The following is a 26420-nucleotide window of genomic DNA, read 5'->3' on the forward strand; positions in this document are numbered from 1 at the left end:
GCTAACTTTTGTATTTTTAGTAGAGATGGGGTTTCATCATGTTGGCCATGCTGATCTCGAACCCCTGACCTCAAGTGATTGGTTTACCTTTTTTTTTCTTTTTTTTTGAGACAGAGTCTTGTTCTGTCACTCAAGCTGGAGTGCAGTTGTGTGATCTCAGCTCCCTGCAACCTCCACCTCCCGGGTTCAAGCTATTCTCATGCCTCGGCTTCCTGAGTAGCTGGGATTACAGGCGTGCGCCACCACACCTGGCTAATATTTTGTATTTTTAATAGAGATGGGGTTTCACCATGTTGTCCAAGCTGGTCTTGAACTCCTGACCTCAGGTGATCTGCCCACCTCGGCCTCCCAAAGTGCTTGGATTACAGGCATGAGCCACTGATCCTGGCCTTGTTTTTTTTTTTTTTTTTTTTTGCGATGGAGTCTCACTCTATCACCCAGGCTGGAATGTAATGGTGTGATCTTGGCTCACTGCAACCTCCATCTCCGAGGTTCAAGCAATTCTCCTGCCTCAGCCTCCTGAGTAGGCACACGCCACCACGCCTGGATAATTTTTGTATTTTTAGTCGAGATGGGGTTTCACCATGTTGGCCAAGCTGGTCTCAAACTCCTGACCTTGTGATCCACCCGCCTCGGCCTCCCAAAGTGCTAGGATTAACAGGCATGAGCCACTGCGCCTGGCCTTCTTTTTTCTTTTTTTCCTTTTTCTTTTTATTTTGAGATGGAGTTTCGCTCTTGTTGCCCAGGCTGGAGTTCAATGGTGGGATCTCAGCTCACTGCAACCTCTGCCTCCCAGGTTCAAGCAATTCCCCTGCCTCAGCCTCCTGAGTAAGTGGGATTACAGGAATGTACCAGCACGTCAGGCTAATTTTGTATTTTTAGTACAGATGGGGATTCTCCATGTTGGTCAGGCTGGTCTCAAACTCCCAACCTCAGGTGATCTGCCCACCTCAGCCTCCCAAAGTGCTGGGATTACAGGTGTCAGCCACCATCCATGCGTAGTCTTGTTTACCTTTTTTTTTTTTTTTTTTTTTTTAGACAGAGTCTCACTCTGTTGCCCAGGCTGGAGCGCAGTGCCGCGATCTTGGCTCACTGTAACCTCTGCCTCCCGGGTTCAAGCAATTCTCCTTCCTGAGCCTCCCGAGTAGCTGGGACTACAGGCATGCGCCACCACGCAAGACTGGGCTTCACCATGTTGGCCAGGCTGGTCTCGAACTATTGACCTCGTGATCCACGCCTCGGCTTCCCAAAGTGCTAGGATTACAGGTGTGAGCCACTGCGCCCGGCCCTTGTTTACCATTTTTTAAATTCATGTTAATTTGCGATTTTGGTGAAAAACTATTTCATGGAGATTCTGACTTCTAGTAAGGAAAAATGACTTACTTTACACAGACTTTCTGGGTTTTTTTTTTTTTTTTTTTTGAGACGGAGTCTCGCTCTGTCACCCAGGCTGGAGTGCAGTGGCGCGATCTCGGCCCACTGCAAGCTCCGCCTCCCAGGTTCATGCCATTCTCCTGCCTCAGCCTCTCCGAGTAGCTGGGACTACAGGCGCCCGCCAACACGCCCAGCTAATTTTTTTTTTGTATTTTTAGTAGAGACGGGGTTTCACCGTGTTAGCCAGGATGGTCTCGATCTCCTGACTTCGTGATCCGCCCGCCTCGGCCTCCCAAAGTGCTGGGATTACAGGCTTGAGCCACCGCACCCGGCCTACACAGACTTTCTGTAATAGAAGCTGCTGAGTTTGAGTTCGGCTAATTACAAGGAGTGTTGCAGCTTCCTGTCCCTCCCCCTTGCTTAAGTAGATTCTCAGTTTTCAGATTTTTTTAGAATTAAAGTTATTAACGGACTGTTTCCGCTAAGAATAATTTCCAAGACAGAATCTGAAAGAACATATTAAGTAATAATCATGTCAGGTGTGCCTGTCACCCTCAGCCCTGCAGACATACGCTAACGCTAGACCGTTGGGACTGGTCTCTCCAGGGAATATGTAAGTTGAGACATTGGTCCCCTCATTGTCTCCTATTTAATGGCTTTCTATACCAGAAGAAGTAAATGTGGATTAAAAGTTAAACTCACTTACCCACAGCTATCTTCACTATATTGAGATTTTTGGCTTTTCAAAGAAGTGAAGTAGGTGATTGCCCTTGATAATAGGGGCAGAAAAAATGGGGCAGGCTGCAATTAAACACGTAACAGAAATCCCAGAGAGCACCCAAGCCATTTCCACAGGTGAGAAATGCATGTTGAGCTGCCAAGTGTAAGAACCTACCTTAGCAGAACATAGAACTGGAGAACCAGGGTGGTAATTTCAACCAAGAACGCTGTCACCTGGCTGCATGCGACACAGTGAGTTACATTTTACATTACTCGTTTAGTGATGAAATAGCTTCCAGAAACCAAATTCAGGTTCTGTTTGGTGATAATGTTACATTTAACTACAGAGATAAAGTTTTAAACATAATGATATTTTGTATTTTTAGTAGAGATGGGGTTTCTGATTGAATTGAGATCCATTGCATTTTAATAAAATTCTATATAATAATCAATAAGAATATTAAAATAGCTACTACTTATTGATCTCCTATTATTTAGCAGGCTTTGTTGATACTGATTTTTTGTTTTGTTTTGTTTTGTTTTTTTGAGACGGAGTCTTGCTCTGTCACCCAGGCTACAGTGCAATGGTGCCATCTCGGCTCACTGCAACCTCTGCCTCCTGGGTTCAAGCAGTTCTCCTACCTCAGCCTCCTGAGTATCTGGGACTACAGAAGCACACCACCACGCCCGACTAATTTTTGTGTTTTTAGTAGAGATGGAGTTTCACCATGCTGACCAGGTTGGTCTCGAACTCCTGACCTCGTGATCCACCCGCCTCAGTCTCCCAAAGTACTGGGATTACAGGTGTGAGCCACTGCTCCCAGCCTGTTGATACTGATCTTTAGGGAATCTTTAGAACCTTGGTTCCTTTATCATGACTGTAAATTAATGTAAAACAACCTGCAAGTAATACTAAGTTATTAATATTCATAATTGGTAGACGAATGTGTCAAACATTTTACATGCGTTATCTAATTTAATATGCACAAAATCCTATGATATAGGACCATGGTGCTCCATTTTTTAAATGAGGAAACAGACTGTTAACTGACAAACTGAGAGTTAATCTACCTACCACAACTTGCACAAGCAAATGAAAATTGTTACTGCTCAAAGCATTTTTGAAATTATTTTGAGATTACATGTATGTAGTTTCCATGGCATATAAGAAAATCTTGGTCGGGCACAGTGGCTTAAGCCTGTAATCCCAGCACTTTGGGAAGCCGAGGCAGGTGGATCACCTGAGATTGGGAGTTTGAGACCAGCCTGGCCAACAGGGTAAAACCCCATCTCTACTAAAAATACAAAAATTAGCTGGGTGTGGTGGTGGGCGCCTGTAATCCCAGCTACTCAGGAGGCTGAGGCAGCAGAATCGCTTGAACCTGGGAGGCGGAGGTTGCAGTGAGCCAAGACTGTGCCATTGCACTCCAGCCTGGGGACAAGAGTGAAACTCCATCTTGAAAAAAAAAAAAAAAAAGAGGCCGGGTGCGGTGACTCACGCCTGTAATCCCAGCATTTTGGGAGGCCAAAGTAGGCAGATAATGAGGTCAAGAGTTCAAGACCAGCCTGACCAACATGGTGAAACCCCGTCTCTACTAAAAATACAAAAATTAGCTGGGTGTGGTGGCGTGCGCCTGTAATCCCAGCTACTCAGGAGGCTGAGGCAGGAGAATGGCTTGAACCTGGGAGGTGGAGGTTGCGGTGAGCCAAGATCGCGTGCCACCTCACTCCAGCCTGGGCGACAATGAGACTCTGTCCCCCTGCCCAAAAAAAAAAAGAAAATCTCCCCATTAACTAATCATTCTAATTCCCTTCTTCACTGTAAACTATTAAATTCACTTTGATGATTTTATTAATTGGGTTTAGCACTGAATAACTATGGCATTCATGGAAATCAAATATACCCTCCAAAGACAGATTTATCCCCAGTGAAGTTACTCAAAAGAATATGCAATTTCAGAATACACCCCCAATGGCAGCATTGTTGGAAGAAGAACATAGCTACATGCTTAAAGTTACTGTTTTGAAAGGAATAGCACCCTTTTAGAGGTGTACATCCTGAGAGGTGGTGAGGTCAGCCAGGTTACTTAACTCTTAGCCAACACAGGTTTAATACTGAGCATCCTGAAATATGCAATAGGGAAAGCCAAACAGAATTACTATTGTTTTTGAAAAGTTGATTTTTAAAAAACTGACTTTTTAGCCAGGAGTGATGGCGTGTGCTTGTAGTACTAGCTACTTGGCAGGCTGAGGTGGGAGGATCTCTTGAGCCTGGGATTTCAAGGCTGCAGTGAGCAATGGTTGTGCCACTGTACTGCAGCCTAGGCAACAGAGTGATACCCTATCTTAAACAAACAAACAAACAAACAAAAACCTGGCTTAATGTTATGTTAATATTTACACCTCAGTGTTTTTAAAACATAAAGATCAGTTATTTTGGCCAGGTGTGGTGGCTCATGCCTCTAATCCCAGCACCATGGGAGGCTAAGGTGGGAGGATCACTTGAGGCCAGGAGTTTGACACCAGCCTGGGCAACACAGCGAGACCCCATCTACCAAAAATAATAATAAAGATCAGTAACTACCCAGGCCAAAACGCAGTGGCTCAATCTCAGCCTCCCGAGTAGCTGGGACTATAGCCACATGCCACTGTACCCAGCCCAAGATTAGTAATTTTAAAATTAAAAGTAAATTTTAAGCCTCAAGACTGCCAGAGAAAGAAATGAACTCTTTATTGTCACAGTGAGCTGGGGAGGAACACTTAGAGCCTGAGCTGGTAAGTTCTCGGCAGCCAGCAGTGCAAGCGATAGGCCGTGTGGGCCAAACAAAAGTGAATCATGGTGACACTGGGCCCAGAGCACCTGGAACAAGACAAGGAGGACCCAGGGCAGTCCTGTTAGAGTTTCCAAACTGCTGCACCCATTCATCAACCGGCCACAGCCCCGCTATACGCATGCGCATGTACCCTGCAAGGATATGGAAGAAGTACTCTTCAGGAAAGGGACAGACCCTAGTTCTTTAAAACCCGCCTTTGGCAGCAATAGGAGCTCACTGTAACCTTAACTCTTCTGTGGATCTGAAGGTTTAGAGTCTGGTGTGAGCTCGAGTTGGCTTTGTTAACAGGTAATGGGACTGAGCTGGATATTTGAGACAAGTTACAGATGTAACAAGGGAGAAAGACAGCTTCCTTTATGCTGAGAGATCAGCTTCCCCCAGCCCCTCTGCATCTCTTGGGCATCACCTGGAAACCTAAGCTCATCCCCAAGGATAGGGCTAAAAGCTGTTTGTTCCATCCTTCCCTGAAGTCAGCTTCAGAACTGCAGCAGCTCCCTTGAGGACCCACACCTCTTGAACTCAGCCTTACCCTTCTTCCATCTCTCTTGGGAATAGTAACTGAAACCTGAGATGGGCAGGGATGTCTGACGCCAGCTGTTTTTCTGTCGCCAGCTGAACCCAGCCCCTCCATCAGTCTTTGAGAGCATGCTCAGTGGCTGGTGGATACCCTGATCTCTGTAGGCCTCAGGGTACTATGGGCATGTCGCATTCATCACCCCATCCCATAATACCACTGGTAGTTTTTATGGGTATTGGGGGCCTGGGGTAGGGATAAAAGGTGTGGGTACAAGCCCCAAGTGAATCCTGGTATCATACTTGGGATGGTAACTGAAAGGTAAGACCTTTAAATCATTCTTAGTGATGAACTCATTTTCTTCTAATGCCCTACTGACCACTACTGAACCTTCTCCTTTATTCCCTAAGAACAGTTAGCAGTGTCCCCGTGATCCCACCACTGTGCCTTCTTTCGAGAAGACCCCAAGTATGTATATGTGTGTGTATATATATATATATATATTTTTTTTTTCTTTTGAGACGGAGTTTTGCTCTTGTTGCCCAGGCTGGAGTGCAATGGCGTGATCTCGGCTCACCACAACCTCCACCTCCCAGGTTCAAGCAATTCTCCTGCCTCAGCCTCCCAAGGAGCTGGGATTATGGGCATGTGCCACTATGCCTGGCTAATTTTGTATATTTAGTAGAGACGGGGTTTCTTCGTGTTGGTCAGGCTGGTGTTGAACTCCCAACCACAGGTGATCCACCTGCCTCGCCCTCCCAAAATGCTGGGATTACAGGCATGACCCACTGCGCCCAGACCCCAAGTATATTTCTTGTTTCCATTTCTACTGACTATTTGTGGCTGCCTTTCCTATCTTGTTTCACCCCATCCAGTGAATTCCATATCATCACCATCATCAGTAACATCACTTTCCTCAAAAATTACAGCTACCATTCATTTTAACACTGTGTCAGGCAATATGCTAAGCCCCTTGCCGTGTATTATCCTCAGGATTAATCCTCAAAGTAACTGAGATTGGCCTTCTCATTATCTCCATTTTACAGATAAAGAACCTAAAAACAGAGTTAAGAGATCAAATCAAGATCACACAACCAAGCAAGGGTTTTTAACACCCATGTCATATTATTTTGAGAACGCTGTTGTCACTCCTTTGCTCAGAAACCTTCAAAGGTTCCCATTGTCCAAGGGGTTAAAGTTTGTATTTCTCAACTCCTTAGCTATAAGAGGGCTCAATTCCAATCTACACTGTTCCAGTTTATCTCCCATTTTTTTTTCTTTTTTTTTTTTTTGAGACGGAGTCTCGCTCTGTCACCCAGGCTGGAGTGCAGTGGCGCGATCTCAGCTCACTGCAAGCTCTGCCTCCCGGGTTCACGCCATTCTCCTGCCTCAGCCTCTCCGAGTAGCTGGGATTACAGGCGCCCGCCACCACGCCCGGCTAATTTTTTATATTTTTAGTAGAGATGGGGTTTCACCGTGGTCTTGATCTCCTGACCTCGTGATCCGCCCGTGTCGGCCTCCCAAAGTGCTGGGATTACAAGCATGAGCCACCACGCCCAGCCTATCTCCCATTTTTCTTCTTGGTGAGAGAGCTTAAGAGTCAGGAAATCTAAATTCTAGTCCTGATGCGCCATTCACTAGCTTTGTCCACTGAGAGCATAAAATCTGAACAAAAGCAAGTTGGTCAGCCTAGCAGTTATGTCTGACTGCTATTGGGCTACAAATGAACAGTCTTGACACAGGTATTTTGAGTATTGCCAAGTCTTAGACGTACTCAGTGAGGCATTGCATGGCCTTAATTTCCAGGTTTATTAACTGTGGCCACAGTAGTGCAGTCACAAAACTTGAGTGACATACGATAATGAACACTAATTTTTGTTTTTGAGACTAGGGTCAGCTTGTTGGCTTGACGATCTGAGCCAGGTTCTGTTGATCTCACTTGGGTTTGCTCATGTGTCTGAGCAGATGGACTGTAGTTGTTGGCTGGTCAGGGATGGCCGTGTTCCCCACGTGTGGGGTGGTTGAATGTCTATCAGTGGGAGCATCAGTGCTCTCCCACATGTTCTGGCATCCTCCACACTATCATTTGTGCCACATTCTTTTGGCTAAAGCAAGTCAAAAAATGTGGAGAAGTCACTTCCATCTCTTCATGGTAGAAGCTGCAAATTCACATTGAAAAGGAGGGATGGAGATGTGGAAGCATTTTTATAGTTAGCATAATGATTGAAGCCAATTTTTTTTTTTCTTTTTGAGATGGAGTCTCTCTCTGTCGCCAGGCTGGAGTGCAGTGGCGCAATCTCGGCTCACTGCAACCTCCGCCTCCCAGGTTCAAGTGATTCTCCTGCCTCAGCCTTCCAAGTAGCTGGGATTACAGGTGCCCGTCACCACACCCAGCTAATTTTTGTATTTTTTGTAAAGACGAGGTTTCACCATGTTGGCCAGGATGGTTTCGATCTCTTGACCTCATGATCCGCCCACCCCAGCCTCCCAAAGTGCTGGAATTACGAGTGTGAGCCACCGCGCCCAGCCAAAGCCAAATACTTTTAATCCGTCTATTGGGAATGAGAACGTGGAAGGACATCAAAAGACCTATAACTGGGCTGAGTGTGGTGACTCATGCTTGTAATCCCAGCACTTTGAGAGACTGAGGTGGAAGGATTGCTTGAGACCAGTAGTCTGAGACCAGCCTGGGCAACATAGCAAGACCCCCATCTCTACAAAAATTAGTTTTTAAAATAATTAGCCAGCCTATTGGTATGTGCCTGTGTTCTCAGCTACTTGAGAGGCTGAGGTGGGAGCATCACTTGAGCCCAGGAGTTTGAGGGTGCAGTCAGCTGTGGTTTCATCACTACACTCTAGCCAGGGTGGCAGAGCAAGACCTCAAGACCTCATCTTAGGAAAAAAAAATGCATAACTGAATTTATTTTCTTTTTCCTTTGTAGACAACAAGGGAGGTGTCACAGTTTTCCATTTAGATCAACAAATTCAAGTTCTTACCATGGAAAATTCCGAGAAGACTGAAGTGGTTCTCCTTGCTTGTGGTTCCTTCAATCCCATCACCAACATGCACCTCAGGTTGTTTGAGCTGGCCAAGGACTACATGAATGGAACAGGTAGGAGCAGTAACCAAAAGCGGCTTAAGACCATAGAGAACCAGCCAGGCACAGTGGCTCACACCTGCAATCCCAGCATTTTGGGAGGCTGAGACAGGCAGATCACAAGATCAAGAGATCGAGACCATCCTAGCCAACATGGTAAAACCCCGTCTCTACTAAAAAATACAAAAATTCGCTGTGCCTGTAGTCCCAGCTACTCGGGAGGCTGAAGCAGTAGAATCGCTTGAACCCGGGAGGCGGAGGTTGCAGTGAGCCGAGATGGCCGCACTGCACTCCAGCCTGGAGACAGAGCGAGACACCATCTCAAAAAAAAAAAAAAAAAAAAAAAAGACTAGAGAACCAGCATGGCTGGGTCTGTTTCAGAATACACATTTCATCGACTGGGCACAAACATGCTGTCCTGCTCCCTTGTACAGTGAATTCTTAGCCAAAAAAGAGGGTGAAGTATGAGGGAAGAATTGAGCATCTGGCTGTGGCCTGGAGAATAGAAAATACAGCCAGGTACAGTGGCTCACACCTGTAATCCCAGTGCCTCAGGAGGCCGAGGTGGGAGGATCGCTTGAGGCCAGGAGTTTGAGACCAACCTGGGAAACACAGAGAGACCTCATCTCTACAAAAAAATTGTAAAAATTAGCCAGGTATGGTGGCATGTGCCTGTGGTCCCAGCTACTCAGGAGACTGAAGTAGGAGGATTGCTTGAGCCCAGGAGGTCTAGGCTACCGTGAGCCATGATTGCACCTTTGCCCACCAGCCTGGACATCAGAGCAAGACCCTGACCACCCCTCCCCCCAAAAAAGAATTTGATTCTGTCATCCCTGTGCTTAATCTACTTCAGGAGTTTCCCATTACTTAAGGCAAAAAGCGAAAGCTTGTACTTTAGCATATATAAAAACTCCAGGGTCAGGCACAGCTTTTTAAGTTTTCTTTTTTCTTTCTTTCTTTCTTTTTTTTTTTTTTGAGATAGAGTTTCACTCTTGCTGCCCAGAGTGGAGTGCAGTGGCGCGATCTCGGTTCACCGCAACCTCCACCTCCTGGGTTCAAGTAATTCTCCTGCCTCACCCTCCCAAGTAGCTACCACGCCCGGCTAATTTTTTGTATTTTTAGTAGCGACGGGGTTTCTCCATGTTGGTCAGGCTGGTCTTAAACTCCCAACCCCAGGCCTCCCAAAGTGCTGGGATCACAGGCATGAGCCACCACACCTGACTAAAAGTTTTCATAAACAGTGCATGAGGCTGGGCGTGGTGGCTTACACCTGTAATCCCAGCACTTTGGGAGGCTGAGGCGGGCAATCACAAGGTCAGGAGATCGAGACCATCCTGGCTAACACGGTGAAACCCCATCTCTACTAAAAATACAAAAAAATTAGCTGGGTGTGGTGGCAGGCGCCTGTAGTCCCAGCTACTCGGGAGGCTGAGGCAGGAGAATGGCGTGAACCTGGGAGGCGGAGCTTGCAATGAGCCAAGATGGCGCCATTGCACTCCAGCCTGGGTGACAGGAGGAGACTCCGTCTCAAAAAAAACAAAAAAACAAAAAACAATGCATGAATAGTCTGGGTGCGGTGGCTGACACCTGTAATCCCAGCACTTTGAGAGGCAGAGGGGGCAGATTACCTGAGGTCAGGAGTTTGAGATCAGCCTGGCCAATGTGGCGAAACCTTGACTCTACAGAGTCTCGCTGTCGCCCAGGCTGGAGTGCAGTGGCACGGTCTTGGCTCACTGCAACCTCCACCTCCTGGATTCAAGCGATTTTCTTTTTTTTTTTTTTTTTTTTTTTTGAGACAGAGTCTTGCTCTGTCGCCCAGGCTGGAGTGCAGTGGCGTGATCTCGGCTCACTGCAAGCTCCGCCTCCCGGGTTCACGCCATTCTCCTGCCTCAGCCTCTCCGAGTAGCTGGGACTACAGGCGCCCGCCACCATGCTCGGCTAATTTTTTTTTTTTTTTTTTTGAGACGGAGTCTTGCTCTGTCACCCAGGCTGGAGTGCAATGGCGTGATCTCGGCTCACTGCAAGCTCCGCCTCCCGGGTTGACGCCATTCTCCTGCCTCAGCCTCTCCGAGTAGCTAGGACTACAGGTGCCCGCCACCACGCCCGGCTAATTTTTTATATTTTTAGTAGAGACGGGGTTTCACCGTGGTCTCGATCTCCTGACCTCGTGATCCGCCTGCCTCGGCCTCCCAAAGTGCTGGGATTACAAGCGTGAGCCACCGCGCCCGGCCTTCAAGCGATTTTCTTGCCTCAGCCTCCCCAGTAACTGGGATTACAAGCGCACAGCACCATGCCCAGCCTATTTTTGTGTTTTTAGTAGAAATGGGGTTTCACCATGTTGACCAGGCTGCTCTTGAACTCCTGTTCTCAAGTGATCCTCCCACTTCGGCCTCCCAAAGTGCTGGAATTACAGGCATGAGCCATCATAACATAACATAACCGTAACAGTTTAATGTGTATTCTTCCACTCTTCTTTGTATGAATTTATATGCAAACATTTGTGTGTATACACAGATTTTTTTTTTTTTTTTTTTTGGAAATGGTTCTCACTCTGTCACTCTGGCTGGGCAGGCTGGAGTACAGTGGCGTGATCGCAGCTCACTGCAGCCTTTACCTCCCAGACTCAAATGAGCTGCCTGCCTCAGGCTCCTGAGTAGCTGTGACTACAGGCATGTCACCACATCTGGCTAATTTTTTTTTTTTTTTTTGGAGATGGAGTCTTGCTCTGTTGCCCAGGCTGGAGTGCAGTGGCGCGATTTCAGCTCACTGCAAGCTCCGCCTCCCGGGCTCACGCCATTCTCCTGCCTCAGCCTCCCGAGTAGCTGGGATTACAGGCGCCCGCCACCATGCCCAGCTAATTTTTTGTATTTTTAGTAGAGGCGGGGTTTCACCGAGTTAGCCAGGATGGTCTCGATCTCCTGACCTCGTGATCCACCTGCCTCGGCCTCCCAAAGTGCTGGGATTACAGGAGTGAGCCACCATGCCCGGCCTAATGTTTTAATTTTTTGTAGAAACTGGGTCCCACTGTTTTGCCCAAGTTGGTGTTGAGCTCCTGGGCTCAAGTGATTCTCCTGCCTCGGTCTCGGAAAGCACTGGGATTACAGGTGTGAGCCACCACACCTGGCCTCGATTTTTTTGTTACATAAGTGATCATATAATATGCTGATAGGTAGATGGATGGATGGATGCTAAAACTCAGTATTTGCCTATGACACTGAGAAATGGGCTTTCGCATACATCTAGGTGGACAATACAAATTAAGGCTTTTTACAAAGTAATTTGGCAATATCACTAGAAATTTAGTTGTATAGGGGAATGAGGTAAGGTACAGAGTTTCAGTTGGGGAAGATGAGAAAATTCTGGAGATGGACAGGAGCGATGATTGCACAACAGCGTATTTGCAGTTAATATCATAGAACTGTACACTTGGGTATATTTTACCATAATTTCAGTCAATTAATTGATCAATCAGCTAATAAGCTGGAATCCCTAAAGAAAGAGAATCTGTGATTATAAAACAATATTGGCCAGGTATGGTGACTCATGCCTGCAGTCCCAGCACTTTGGGAGGCTGAGGCAGGCCGATCATTTGAAGTCAGGAGTTGGAGACCAGCTTGGCTAACATGGTAAAAACCCCATCTCTACTAAAAATACGAAAATTAGCCAGCATGGTGGCACGTGCCTATAATCCCAGATATTCGAGAGTCTGAGTCAGGAGAATCGCTTCAACCTAGGAGGCGGAGGTTGCAGTGAGCTGAGATCAGTCCAGTGCAGCCTGGGGAACAGAGCAAGACTCTCTCAAAAAACAAAACAAAACAAATAATATTGATCGTAATATTTCCTGTGCATAAAGTCTAATTTGTTTTACCTAGTGTAAAACCTAACTCTTTATCCAGGAAGATACACAGTTGTCAAAGGCATCATCTCTCCTGTTGGTGATGCCTACAAGAAGAAAGGACTCATTCCTGCCTATCACCGGGTCATCATGGCAGAACTTGCTACCAAGAATTCCAAATGGGTAGAAGTTGATACATGGGAAAGTCTTCAGAAGGAGTGGAAAGAGACTCTTAAGGTGCTAAGGTATTTATGGTGTAATCAACTTTGTCAGTTCTGTGTAAATGGCTAAGCCGCTTATGTTTTTACAATGTTTCAATGTTGCTTACATCTGTGAACATACAGATTTGCAAAACTGTCACGTGTATTGTAAGCCATTCCTGTGGAAGATTACTACAAGACTGTAGAGCACTGCACCAAAGGATGGGTCTTAGCCCCTCTGTGTCTTTAATTATGTTTTAAGTTATTTGCGGCCAGGCGCAGTGGCTCATGCCTGTAATCCCAGCACTTTGGGAGACTGAGGCGGGTGGATCACCTGAGGTCAGGAGTTCGGGACCAGCCTGGCCAGCATGGTGAAAACTCGTCTCTATTAAAAATACAAAAATTAGCCGAGAATGGTGGCGCATGCTTGTAATCCCAGCTACTTGGGAGGTTGAGGCAGGAGATACGCTTGAACCCCAGGGGCAGAGGTTGCAGTGAGCCGAGATTGTTTCACTGCACTCCAGCCTGGGTGACAGAGTGAGACTCCATCTCAAAAAAGGGGGAAAGAGGGAGACCCCATCAAAAAAAAAAAAAAAAAAAAAAAAGATTTTTGCGTACTTGCTACTATGTGATGTCACTGTTAGAAAAATAGAGGAAGCCTGCCTGGCCTGTCTGTGCCCCAAATGAGAAAGGGAAAATTGCAAGAAGATGTTATTATCATCAGTCTTCCCAAGTATAAAAGAGACCGGCAGATAATTTAAGGAAGAGAAGCATCCAGTGCTGCTTGATCATGGACAGGCCTGATTTGTGTGCTGCTTCCATGACAGCATCTGGGGGGAGTCACAGATCTCTGTCCCCATACCTTTGAAGCAGTTCTAGTTAAGGGTTCAAAAACCAGAGTAAGTGACATCTAATTATTTCTTTTTTTTTTTTTTGAGACGGAGTCTCACTCTGTCACCTAGGCTGGAGTGCAGTGGCACATTCTTGGCTCACTGCAACCTCTGCCTCCTGGGTTCAAGCAATTCTCCTGCCCCAGCCTCCCAAATAGCTGGGAGTACAGGTGACCGCCACCACACCCCGCTAATTTTTTTGTATTTTTAGTAGAGATGGGGTTCTACCTTGTTGGCCAGGCTGGTCTTGAACTCCTGACCTCAGGTGATCCACCTGCCTCAGCCTCCCAACACCTAATTATTTTTCTTTTTCTTTTCTTTTCTTTTTTTTTTTTTTTTTTTTTTGAGATAGAGTTTCACTCTTGTTGCCCAAGCTGGAGTGCAATGGCATGATCTCGGCTCACTGCAACCTCCGCCTCCCGGGTTCAAGCCATTCCCCTGCCTCAGCCTCCCGAGTAGCTGGGATTACAGGCGCCTGCCACCACGCCCGGCTAATTTTTGTACTTTTAGTAGAGCTGGGGTTTCACCCTGTTGGCCAGGCTGGTCTTTAACTCCTGACCTCAGGTGATCTGCCCATCTCAGCCTCCCAAAGCTCGGGGATTACAGAGGTGAGCCACCACGCCCGGCTGACACCTAATTATTTCTTAATGTTATTTTGATTTTTTTAAACTTTCTTTTCTTTTTTTTTTTTTGTTGGAGATGGGGCCTCGCTATGTTGCCTATGCTGATCTCAAACTCCTGGCCTCAAGTAATCCTTCCACCTAGGCCTCCCAAAGTGCTGGGATTACAAATGTGAGCTACCATGCCTGGCCTATTGTTATCTTGAGTTTAAATGAAAGGGCTTTCTGAAAAGCCTTTCTGTTTAGTATCTGTTCTTAGAGTTCTGAACCCTCCAGTTACTGACCGTATTATTTAGGGTTCAGACTAGGAAACAGAAACCACTCTGGGTATTTTAAGTGGAAAGAAATTTAAGTACTTAGGCAAAAAGTACTTAAAAGAGTTGAGGCCAGGCATGGTAGCTCATGACTATAATCCCAGCACTTTGGGAGGCTGAGGCCAGTGGATCATCTGAGTCCAGTAGTTCAAGACCAGCCTGGCCAACATGGTGAAACCCTGTCTCTACTAAAAATACAAAATTAGCTGGGCCCGTGCCTGTAATCCCAGCTACTAGGGAGGCTGAGGCAGGGGAATTGCCTGAGCCTGGGAGGCGGAGGTTGCGGTGAACTGAAATTGTGCCACTGCACTCCAGCCTGGGCAGCAGAGTGAGACTGTCTCAAAAAAAAAAAAAAAAAAAAGTAAAAGAGCTGGAGAAGTGGAAGTCAAGGCCACTCCTCCGATGTTGGTTCAACAAACCAATTCCACTTCTGCTGCTATTAAACTGTCTCAGTCTCCTGAAGTTGGTGACAGGACAGTGGACTCCAGTGTCTAGCCACCACACCCACACTAGAAAGGATTACTGGCTATAAATAGTGCAACAATAGGATCAGGCCGGGCATGGTGGCTCACGCCTGTAATCCCAGCACTTTGGGAGGCCGAGGTGGGTGGATCACCTGAGGTCAGGAGTTCAAGACCATCCTGGCCAACATGGCAAAACCCTGTCTCTACTAAAAATACAAAAATTAGCCAGGTGTGGTGGTGCACACCTGTAGTCCCAGCTACTTGGGAGGCTGAGGTGGGAGAATTGCTTGAACCCGGGAGGTGGAGGCTGCAGTGAGCCGAGATTGCACCACTGCACTCCAGCCTGGGCGACAGAGCAAGACTCTGTCTCAAAAAAAAAAAAAAGGATTACTTGTCAGGCTCCACAGTCCCAGGATGATGGCCTCTGTCCTCCTCCTGCCTTCCAAATCTCTCAGGAGAGAATCTCATTAGCAGAATCGCAGTCAAGTCCAGAACCTGCTGCAAGGACCTCTGGGAAGTGTGTTGGGCAGGATTGGGCACTGAGCCAGTAGGAAGCATCTCACACAGTGATCTCTCAAGAGGACTTCCTTTTCAGACTTGGCAGGGATAAGAGTCTCCACTGCTTGATGGCAAAAAATTCTCCCATGAGGGACCAAGTTCCTGGGCCACAGCCCTACCCAACCCTCTGGCTTTATAGTAACCTTATCGCCCATTAAATAGTCAACTCAGCTGCTCAGAAGGGTTGGGATGTAGGGGAATAAAGGCCCACAGTTGGATCCCACAAGTGTAGTTGATGTTATTTGGGTAACATTGCACAGTTCGAAAACAGTGGGCACCCTGCTGCCAGCCCAGAATAGAGCTATACACAAATCCTGCTTAGGGCCCCTTTGTTTAAGGCCTCAGGCCCTTGCCGCTCTAGGACCTTCTCCTTGGTGTTCTGGTTCTTTGTTACAAGATTAAGCCACACTCTTCAGTGGTCAAGAGTGTGGGCTCTGGACCAGACTGCTGGGGTTCAAGTCCTGGCTCTGCTATTAATACTTGTAAGTTAAATGACCTTAGGCAAATTAGTCAGTGTCCTCTCTCAATGGGGTAATAAACAATTCTGATATAAGAGATGAGCAGCACATTAAAACCAGAAGTATTTTCAGTGAAACTATCCGCAAGGTGGCAATAATATAGTCGCTTTGTAATAACCAAAACGTTCAGGCTGGTCATGGTGGCTCACATCTGTAATCCCAGCACTTTGGGAGTCTGAGGCAGCAGGATTGCTTGAGGCCAGGAGTTCAAGACCAGTGTGGGCAACATAGTGAGACCACATCTCTCAAAAAAACTAAAGTTAGCTGAACATGGTGGCACATGCCTGTAGTCGCAGCTATTTGGGAGGCTGAGGCAGTAGGATCACTTGTGCCCAGGAGTTCTTGGTTGCAGCGAGCTATGATTGTGCCACTGCGCTCCATCCTGGGCAACAGAGTGAGCCTGTATTTCTAAAAAACAAACCAAAAGAACCCCCAAACATTCACTCAATCAAATTGTTAATGAATACCTCCTCATAGACTCTGCTAGCAGCTAGAGTTGTAACTGTAAGCCTCCTTTTTCCCCTCCCTTATGGAGATAATAATATTTATGATATAGGATGTTGAGAAGTTTTTTTTTTTTCTTTTGAGACGGAGTTTTGCTCTTGTTGCTCAGGCTGGAGTGCAATGGCGCAATCATGGCTCACTGCAACCTCCACCTCCTGGGTTCAAGCAATTCTCCTGCCTCAGCCTCCTGAGTAGCTGGGATTACAGGCATGTGCCACCACACCCGGCTAATTTTGTATTTTTAGCAGAGACAGGGTTTCTCCATGTTGGTCAGGCTGTGTCTCGAACTCCTGACCTCAGGTGATCCACCCGCCTTGGCCTTCCAAAGTGCTGGGATTACAGGTGTGAGCCACCACACCCGGTTGAGAAGATTTTTAATGTTTTTTAGTCTTCCACAACAGTCATCTTATATTGAGAAGACTTAATCAGATAATCGATGTAAAGGATTCAGTGTAATGTGTGGCATATAATAAATAATGTTGTCCAGGTGCCTATAATCCCAGCACTTTGGGAGGCCGAGGCGGGCAGATCGCTCGAGGTCAGAAGTGCAAGACCAGCCTGGCCAACATGGTGAAACCCCATCACTACTAAAAATACAAAAAAAATTAGCCAAGCGTAGTGGTGCGCACCTGTAATCCCAGCTGCTCGGGAGGCTGAGGCAAGAGAATTGTTTGAACACAGGAGCCAGAGGTTACAGTGAGCTGAAATCGCACGCTGCACTCCAGCCTGGGCAACAGAGCAAGACACCATCTCAAAATAATAAATAAATAAATAATGTTAATGATACTCTTTTTTTTTTTTTCTTTTTTTGAGACAGAGTCTTACTCTGTCGCCCAGGCTGGAGTGCAGTGGTGTGATCTTGGCTCACTGCAACCTCTGCCTCCTAGGTTCAAGTGATTCTCCTGCCTCAGCCTCCCAAGTAGCTGGGATTACAGGTGCCCACCACCACGCCCAGCTAATTTTTTGTATTTTCAGTAGAGACGGTGTTTGACCGTGTTAGCCAGGATGGTCTCGATCTCCTGACCTTGTGATCCGCCCACCTCGGCCTCCCAAAGTGCTAGGATTACAAGTGTGAGCCACCGTGCCCGGCTATAAATAATGTTAACGATATATTCTAATGGAGCATGTGAGAAAGAGAAATATTCTGTTGTTTTGTTGTTTTATAGACACCACCAAGAGAAATTGGAGGCTAGTAACTGTGACCACCAGCAGAACTCACCTACTCTAGAAAGGCCTGGAAGGAAGAGGAAGTGGACTGAAAAACAAGATTCTAGTCAAAAGAAATCCCTAGAGCCAAAAACAAATGGTTTGTATGTTTTAGCAGGATCCACAGACTAGAGTTGATAAGATTCTATAGCTGAGCAAACCCCTGTGTATTTTTTTTTTTAGACGGAGTCTCGCTCTGTCCCCCAGGCTGGAGTGCAGTGGCACGATCTCAGCTCACTGCAAGCTCTGCCTCCTGGGTTCATGCCATTCTCCTGCCTCAGCCTCCAGAGCAGCTGGGACTACAGGTGCCTGCCACCACTCCTGTCTAATTTTTTTGTATTTTTATTAGAGACGGGGTTTCACCATGTTAGCCAGGATGGTCTTGATCTCCTGACCTTGTGATCCACCCGCCTCAGCCTCCCAAAGTTCTGGGATTACAGGCGTGAGCCACAGCGCCTGGGCCTTATTTTTTTGGTTTTTTAGAGATGGGGTCTGGCTATGTTGGCCAGGTTGATCTTGAACTCCTGGCCCCAAGCAGTCCTCCTGCCTCGGCCTCCCAAAGTGCTAGGATTACAGGTGTCAGCCACTATGGCTGGCCTTTATTTTCATTTTATATTGCATACTTGTGGGTGTCTGGAAAATGCCCCTTGTTAGTTGCATGAAGTGAAGGAGAGTAAAAGGCACTTGGAACTTATTTCTCCTGCAGTGGTCTCTAATCTTTGAGGTGTCCTGGGTCTCTTTTGGGAATCTGATTCTCATAAAAACTCATAAAAACTGTGAACTGTCATTTTTTTTTTTTTTTTTTTGAGACAGAGTTTTGCTCTTGTTGCCCAGGCTGGAGTGCGATGGCACGATCTCGGCTCACTGCAACCTCTGCCTCCCGAGTTCAAGTGATTCTCCTGCCTCAGCCTCCCGAGTATCTGGGGTTACAGGCATGTGCCACCACCCCCGGCTAATTTTGTATTTTTAGTAGAGACAGTATTTCACCACGTTGGTCAGGCTAGTATCAAACTCCTGAGCTCAAGTGATCCACCCGCCTCGGCCTCCCAGAGTGCTGGGATTACAGGCTAGAGCCACCACACTCGGCCTGAACCCTCATTCTTGAAAAGCACATACATATCTTCATTTTGATACAGTGGGTTGTTAGAAAAGTAAACCCCCTTCCACTTGGAGGAGGTAGAGGGGAAGAAAAAGCATACCCCAAAGCTCTGTTTTATTCTTCCCAGCTGTGCCAAAGGTCAAGCTGCTGTGTGGGGCAGATTTATTGGAGTCCTTTGCTGTTCCCAATTTGTGGAAGAGTGAAGACATCACCCAAATCGTGGCCAACTATGGGCTCATATGTGTTACTCGGGCTGGAAATGATGCTCAGAAGTTTATCTATGAATCGGATGTGCTGTGGAAACACCAGAGCAACATTCACGTGGTGAATGAATGGATCACTAATGACATCTCATCCACAAAAATCCGGAGAGCCCTCAGAAGGGGTCAGAGCATTCGCTACTTGGTACCAGATCTTGTCCAGGAATACATTGAAAAGCATAATTTGTACAGCTCTGAGAGTGAAGACAGGAATGCTGGGGTCATCCTGGCCCCTTTGCAGAGAAACACTGCAGAAGCTAAGACATAGGAATTCTACAGCATGATATTTCGGACTTCCCATTTGGGGATCTGAAACAATCTGGGCGTTAATAACTGGGGAAAGAAGTTGTGATCTGTTGCCTAAACTAAAGCTTAAAAGTTTAGTAAAAATCGTCTGTGCACAGTGGCTCACGCCTGTAATCCCAGCACTTTGGGAGGCTGAGGCAGGTGGATCACGGGGTCAAGAGATCCAGACCATCCTGGCCAATATGGTGAAACCTCATCTCTACTAAAAATACAAAAATTAGCTGTGTGTGGTGGCACGTGCCTGTAGTCCCAGCTACTTGGGAGGCTGAGGCAGGAGAATCACTTGACCCCAGGTGGTGGAGGTTGCAGTGAGCCAAGATCATGCCACTGCACTCTAGCCTGGTGACAGAGCAAGACACCGTCTCAAAAAAAAAAAAAAAATTTAGTAAAAATCAATGGTAAGCTAAAATAAGTTTTTGTTTGTTTTTGAGATGGAGTCTCTACTAAAAATACAAAAAATTAGCTGGGCATGGTGCCGCATGACTGTAATCCCAGCTACTTGGGAGGCTGAGACAGGAGAATCACTTGAACCCGGGAGGCAGAGGTTCCAGTGAGCCAAGGTCATGCCACTGCACTCCAGCCCGGGCAAAAGAGCAAAACTCCATCTCAAAAAAAAAAAAAAAGAAAAAGCCTAACAGCTAGCAGGTTTCAGGATCCATCTGCCAAGTCAGTGAAAGGCTGGAGCCTCAAATCCTACAGATGACGGTCATTTTCTCCTCCTTAGCTTCTTGGAGTTTAAGAGTTGAAGGAGCCTTGAAAAGTAATGATAGAGCAAGATGAAGCTATCAGAACTGAATTTGGACTTCCTCTGGGGAACTACACCTAGTTCATCTGAAGTGTCGTGTAAACTGCAGAAAGGTTCCAATGCTGGAAACTTCTCTCATACTGTTGTGCCTTCCTACTTAGAATTGCCTGTGCCCTGCTCAGCTGTGACTACTGACCTCAGGACCTCACTGGACAAGGCATGTGGGGACCCTTGCAGGAGACCTGGTAAGGGTGCAATGATCCTATTGTTTTTTGTTTTTGAGATGGAGTCTCACTCTGTCTCCCAGGCTGGAGTTCAGTGGTGCGATCTTGGCTCACTGCAACCTCCGCCTCCTGGGTTCAAGCAATTCTCCTGCCTCAGCCTCCTAAGTAGCTGGGATTACAGGCACCCACTACCATGTCCGGCTAATTTTGTATTTTTAGTAGAGATGGGGTTTCGCCATGTTAGACAGGCTGGTCTTGAACTCCTGACCTCAGGTGATCTGCCCACCTCGGCCTTCCAAAGTGCTGAGATTACAGGCGGGAGCCACCGCACCCAGCGTGATCCTATTGTTGCATTATTTATGGAGCAACAACTTTGTACAAAGAACAAGCTTTGTACAGAGAATAAGCTTGGCTTTTTCTCCCAACGCCGAGGATGCTGTTGATGCCGCCACATAATAGCATAATTTTGGGTGTCCTCAAGGACAGAACTTCCACTTTGAATAATGGAAGTTAGAACAATGAATTTCACAGGGGAATAAATATTAATGACTGATGTGAAGAAAATATGCCATTGTTTATTTCCTCCTGCATCATTTCCATAATTTGCTTTTGTACTGTGAATTTAGAGGAAATGTGTGATGCTGGTGTTTTGTTTGGCTTGTTTGTTTGATGCTGGGGATTTTATGTGTTGTACCCTTTACCCCTTACATTGTGTAATTTGAATGTGGCAAACAAACCTGCAGTAAAAGTCCTTGATTGGCATCTTCATCTGGATGATGGAGAGCCTTTGTGGTAGTTTGCCTATGTGAACAGCAGGCCTTTCAGATAAGAGAAGTGGCTTTTCCTTGGTGATGAAGGGGTGGAGATTGAGCCATGGGGATGGTTTAGGTTAAGGAATGCTTTTTTTTTGGCCATAATGAGAATCTAACAACAGAGTAGAAGGAAGGATGCCCTAGGTCAGCATGCAGGGTGGTGGGAGGGCTTTCATCTTCCTTACCCAAGCTTCTCTTTTCACTTTTCCAGAAGTCCGGAAGTTCTTATATGATGAAATAGCCTCCTTTAACATTTATTTCTGGGTGCTAAGGGAGGGCCATTCCTCTAACATTCTCATAATTCTTCTCAAAGGCCTATGATCTAAACATTTCACCATGGCATCCACTTAGCTGTGAGGCTGCACACACAGTCTCCACCTCTGAAATCTGAACTTCATTTACCAATGGTACTGTTTGAACTTCATAATGCCAGCACTTCCTGAACACTTACTGTGTGCTTGGCTTGTGCTCCTGAGTGCCTTATATCATAAGGAAACAGCAAAATCAGGGGACTGGTATAAATGGTGAAGCTGGGCTTGAATCTAAGCTTTGTCTTCAGAGCCAGTACCCGTAACCTCTCTTTCTGTAAAATACTACTTTTCAAAGAATGAAGTTGTAACCAAATCTTGAAATTTTTCATTTACCCTAAATGAGGACAAATAAAGCGTTCAACAACAGTTTGTGGTAGTCTGATGGAGATGAGTCCGATGTATTCAGTCCTCACAGAAGGACTAGGCTGAACTTGCCCAGTGTTAGCAATTCCTTGGAATAGAAAAGTGGAATCCGAGGGAGAAGGTGATATGGGCCATAATTAACGTGTGTGTGTGTGTGTGTGTGTGTGTGTTTGCTTCTGAGACAGTTTTGCTGTGTCGCCCAGGCTGGAGTGCAGTGGCGCGATCTCGGCTCACTGCAACCTCTGCCTCCTGGGTTCAAGCAATTCTCCTGCTTCAGCCTCCCAAGGAGCTGGGATTACAGGCGTGTGTTACCATGCCTGGCTAATTTTTGTATTTTCAGTAGAGACAGGGTTTCACCGTGATGGCCAAGCTGGTCTCGAACTCCTGGCCTCAAATGATCCGCCCACCTCGGCCTCCCAAAGTGCTGGAATTACAGGTGTGAGCCATCACGCTCTGCCCAGATAGGGTTTTTGACCTGTCATAGTGGTGCCTGGTCCCATTATTCTCTGTTTTGACTCTGCAGGCATGATTGCTGTCCCCTTGCTGTCCTTTAATGAAACTGTCACCTCAGTTTCAGAACTGGAATTCAGATCCATTTCTCCCTCACATGTCTTACCAAGTCTAGATGACTTGCCGTGGACAGTGTTTCCCAAATCAAGTTAAGCTGCCCAATAAATTTTTCCAAAACAATGGATAACCTGACAATTACATTGTAAAACATTAGGGAAAATAGCAAACACACAAAATTAGTGATCATAGTATAATGAGCCCCTACGTACCCATCAACTTCAAGCATAACATTTTGCCCATCTTCATCTACACCTGTTTTGTTTTGCTGGAGTCTTTTAAAGCAAATCCCAAATGTGTAATTTTACCCATAAATACTTCAGTGTGAGGAATGCTAGAGTCCAATTTGTACATTAATACAAGTATATTGGCTAGCGCCGGCATGGTGGCTCAGCCAGGCTTGGTGATTCACATCTGTAATCCCAGCACTTTGGAAGGCCAAGGTGGAAGGATTGCTTGAGGCCAGGAGTTCAAGAACAGCCTGCGTAACATAGCAAGATCCTATCTTTAGAAAAACAAACAAACAAAAAACATGTACTGGCTGGGCACAGTGGCTCATGCCTATAATCTCAGAAATTTGGGAATCAGAGGTAGCAGATTGTTTGAGCCCAGGAATTCTAGACTAGCCTGGGCAACATGGCAAAACCCTGTCTCTACCAAAAATACAAAAATTAGCTGGGTGTGGTGGTGTGTGCCTATAGTCCAAGCTACTTAGGAGGCTGAGGTGAGAGGATGGTTTGAGCATAGGAGGCGGAGGTTACAGTGAGCTGAGATTGTGCCATCGCACTCCAGCCTGGGTAACAGAGCCAGACCCTGTCTCAAAAAACAAAACAGGGCTGGGCATGGTGGCTCAGGCTGGGCATGGTGGCTCACACCTGTAATCTCAGCACTTTGGGAGGCCAAGGTGGGTGGATCACCTGAGGTCAGGAGTTCAAGACCAGCCTGGCCAACATGGTGAAACCCCGTCTCTACTAAAAATACAAAAAATTATTGGCCGGGCGCGGTGGCTCAAGCCTGTAATCCCAGCACTTTGGGAGGCCGAGGCGGGCGGATCACGAGGTCAGGAGATCGAGACCATCCTGGCTAACATGGTGAAACCCCGTCTCTACTAAAAATACAAAAAATTAGCCGGGTGTGTTGGCGGGCGCCTGTAGTCCCAGCTACTCAGGAGGCTGAGGCAGGAGAATGGCGTGAACCCGGGAGGCAGAGCTTGCAGTGAGCTGAGATTGCGCCACTGCACTCCAGCCTGGGGGACAGAGCAAGACTCCGTCTCAAAAAAACAAAACAAACAAACAAAAAAAAACAAAAACAAAAACAAAAAAAATTATACAGGCGTGGTGGCAGGCACCTGTAATTCCAGCTACTTGGGAGGCTGAGGCAGGAGAATTGCTTGAACCTAGGAGGCAGAGGTTGCAGTGAGCCCTGATCATGACCCTGCATTCCAGCCTGGGCAACAAGAACAAAAACTCCCTCTCAACAAACAAACAAAAACAAAACAGGTGTAATAAGTCCAGTGTGGTGGCTCACACCTGTAATCCCAGCACTTTGGAGGCCAAGACAGGAGGATCACTTGAGCCCAGCATGAGCAACATAGTGAGACCCTATGTCTATAAAATTTTTTTAAAAAATTAGCCAGGCAGCAGGGCGCGGTGGCTCACGCCTGTAATTCCAGCACTTTGGGAGGCCGAGGCGGGCAGATCACAAGGTCAGGAGATCGAGACCATCCTGGCTAACACGGTGGAACCCCGTCTCACTAAATATACAAAAAATTATCCGGGCATGGTGGCGGGCGCCTGTAGTCCCAGCTACTTGGGAGGCTGAGGTAGGAGAATGGCGTGAACCCGGGAGGCAGAGCTTGCAGTGAGCCGGGATTGCACCACTGCACTACAGCCTGGGCGACAGAGCAAGACTCCGTCTCAAAATAAATAAATAAATAAATAAATAGGAGAATGGCGTGAACCCGGGAGGCAGAGCTTGCAGTGAGCCGGGGCAGATCACAAGGTCAGGAGATCGAGACCATCCTGGCTAACACGGTGGAACCCCGTCTCACTAAATATACAATAAATTATCCGGGCGTGGTGGCGGGTGCCTGTAGTCCCAGCTACTTGGGAGGCTGAGGTAGGAGAATGGCGTGAACCCGGGAGGCAGAGCTTGCAGTGAGCCGAGATTGCACCACTGCACTACAGCCTGGGCAACAGAGCAAGACTCCATCTCAAAATTAAATAAATAAATAAATAAATAAATAAATAAATAAATAAATAAATAAATAAAAATTTAAATTAGCCAGGCATGGTAGCTTGTGCATGTAGTCCCAGCTATTTGGGAGGCTGAGGTGAGAAGATTGCTTGAGCCTGGGATCTGGAGGCTGTAGTGAGCTGTGATTACCTCACTGCACTCCAGCCTGTGCAACTGAGACCCTGTTTCAAAAAAAATGAAATAGTACAGCTAAAAGTATCAATGTCACCAAAGCAGAAGACCCAAGTCTTCAGCCACACTCATGTTGAAACAATAGTATTCATAAAGTGATTTTCAAAATTTTTATTTACTTACTTATTTCCCACTTCATAAGCTGGTCTAGCATGAAGTATGGTTTTTTTGGGTTTTTTTTTTTTTGAAACAGAGTCTTGTTCTGTCACCCAGGCTGGAGTGCAGTGGCACGATCTCAGCTCACTGCAACCTCCGAGGCCTCTCAGGTTCAAGAAATTCTCCTGCCTCAGCTTCCTGAGTAGCTGGGATTACAAGCGCACACGACCGTGCCCGGCTAACTTTTGTATTTTTAATAGAGACAGGGTTTCTCCATGTTGGCCCGGCTGATCTTGAACTCCTGACCTCAAATGATCCACCTGCCTTGGCCTCCCAAAGTGCGGGGATTACAGGCGTGAGCTATCACACCCAACCAAAGTAGTAGTTTATTTTATTTATTTATTTATTTTTGAGACGGAGTCTTGCTCTGTCACCCAGGCTGGAGTGCAGTGGCACGATCTCGGCTCACTGCAAGCTCCGCCTCCCGGGTTCACGCCATTCTCCTGCCTCAGCCTCCCGAGTAGCTGGGACTACAGGCGCCTGCCACCACACCCAGCTAATGTTTTTGGATTTTTTTTTTTTGTATTTTTAGTAGAGACGGGGTTTCACCGTGGTCTCAATCTCCTGACCTCGTGATCCTCCCGCCTCGGCCTCCCAAAGTGCTGAGATTACAAGCGTTAGCCACTACGCCTGGCCCAAAGTAGTAGTTTATTTAACATTTGTATCTTCAGCAACTTAAGCATGTTCGAAACTGAACCATAATTTTGCTCTCAAATAGATAAATAATCGTAAGAAAGCTGCTTAAGAAGAAAGGGTACCTTGGCTGGGTGTGATGACTCATGCCTGTAATCCCAGCACTTTGGGAGGCCAAGGCATGTGGATCACCTGAGGTCAGGAGTTCGACACTAGCCTGGCCAACATGGTGAAACCCCGTCTCTAATAAAAGTACAAAAATATTAGCCAGGCATGGTGGCAGGCACTTGTGGTCCTAGCTACTCAGGAATCTGAGGCAGGAGAATTGCTTGAACCTGGGGAGGCAGAGGTTACAGTGAGCCAAGATCGTGCCACTGCACTCCAGCCTGGGTGACAGAGCAAGACTCCACCTCAAAAAAAAAAGGGGGGGGTACCTTGATTTTTTTTTTTTTTTGAGACAGTCTCGGGTTCAAATGATTCTCGTGCTTCAGCCTCCTGAGTAGCTGAGATCACAGGCGTGTGCCACCACACCCAGCTAATTTTTGTATTTTTAGTAGAGATGGGGTTTTGTCATGTTGGTCATGCTGGTCTCAAACTCCTGGCCTCAAGTGATTCTCCCACCTCTGCCCCTCCAAGTGCTGGAATTACAGGCATGAGCCACTGTGCCCAGCCAAAAGTACCTTGATTTTATTTATGATATTGATAAGGAAAGGAGACAGAGAAATTCTAGGCAGAAGAGGGTGGGTCCCCAATGAGGGCTCCCCACCTGGAGCCGAAAAGCCTGATACTATGGCCCAAAGTGAGCATTTACATCCCTGTTTGCTCTCTTGAAAGTTACCTTTTCCATAACTACCCATGGCCCACCCCC

General features: G+C 46.7%; 1 protein-coding gene across 2 annotated transcripts in view; it reads left to right on the forward strand.

Annotated features, from left to right (window-relative positions):
- Positions 1-21772, forward strand: part of NMNAT1 (nicotinamide nucleotide adenylyltransferase 1) — a 35469-nt gene extending 13697 nt beyond the window's left edge. The window contains exons 2-5 of one of the 2 annotated variants that reach the window (XM_032758857.2): positions 8385-8555; positions 12437-12620; positions 17610-17749; positions 18876-21772. In XM_032758857.2, the coding sequence (XP_032614748.1) occupies positions 8441-8555; positions 12437-12620; positions 17610-17749; positions 18876-19276 (840 nt within the window). In that variant the 5' untranslated portion in view covers positions 8385-8440 and the 3' untranslated portion in view covers positions 19277-21772. The remainder of the gene's footprint in view (positions 1-8384; positions 8556-12436; positions 12621-17609; positions 17750-18875) is intronic. The other variant, XM_058444354.1, reaches the window with a different exon arrangement.
- Positions 21773-26420: the final 4648 nt, after the last annotated feature.

Source organism: Hylobates moloch, unplaced genomic scaffold, assembly GCF_009828535.3.
Source record: "Hylobates moloch isolate HMO894 unplaced genomic scaffold, HMol_V3 SCAFFOLD_9, whole genome shotgun sequence".
Classification (NCBI taxonomy): Eukaryota; Metazoa; Chordata; class Mammalia; order Primates; family Hylobatidae; genus Hylobates; species Hylobates moloch.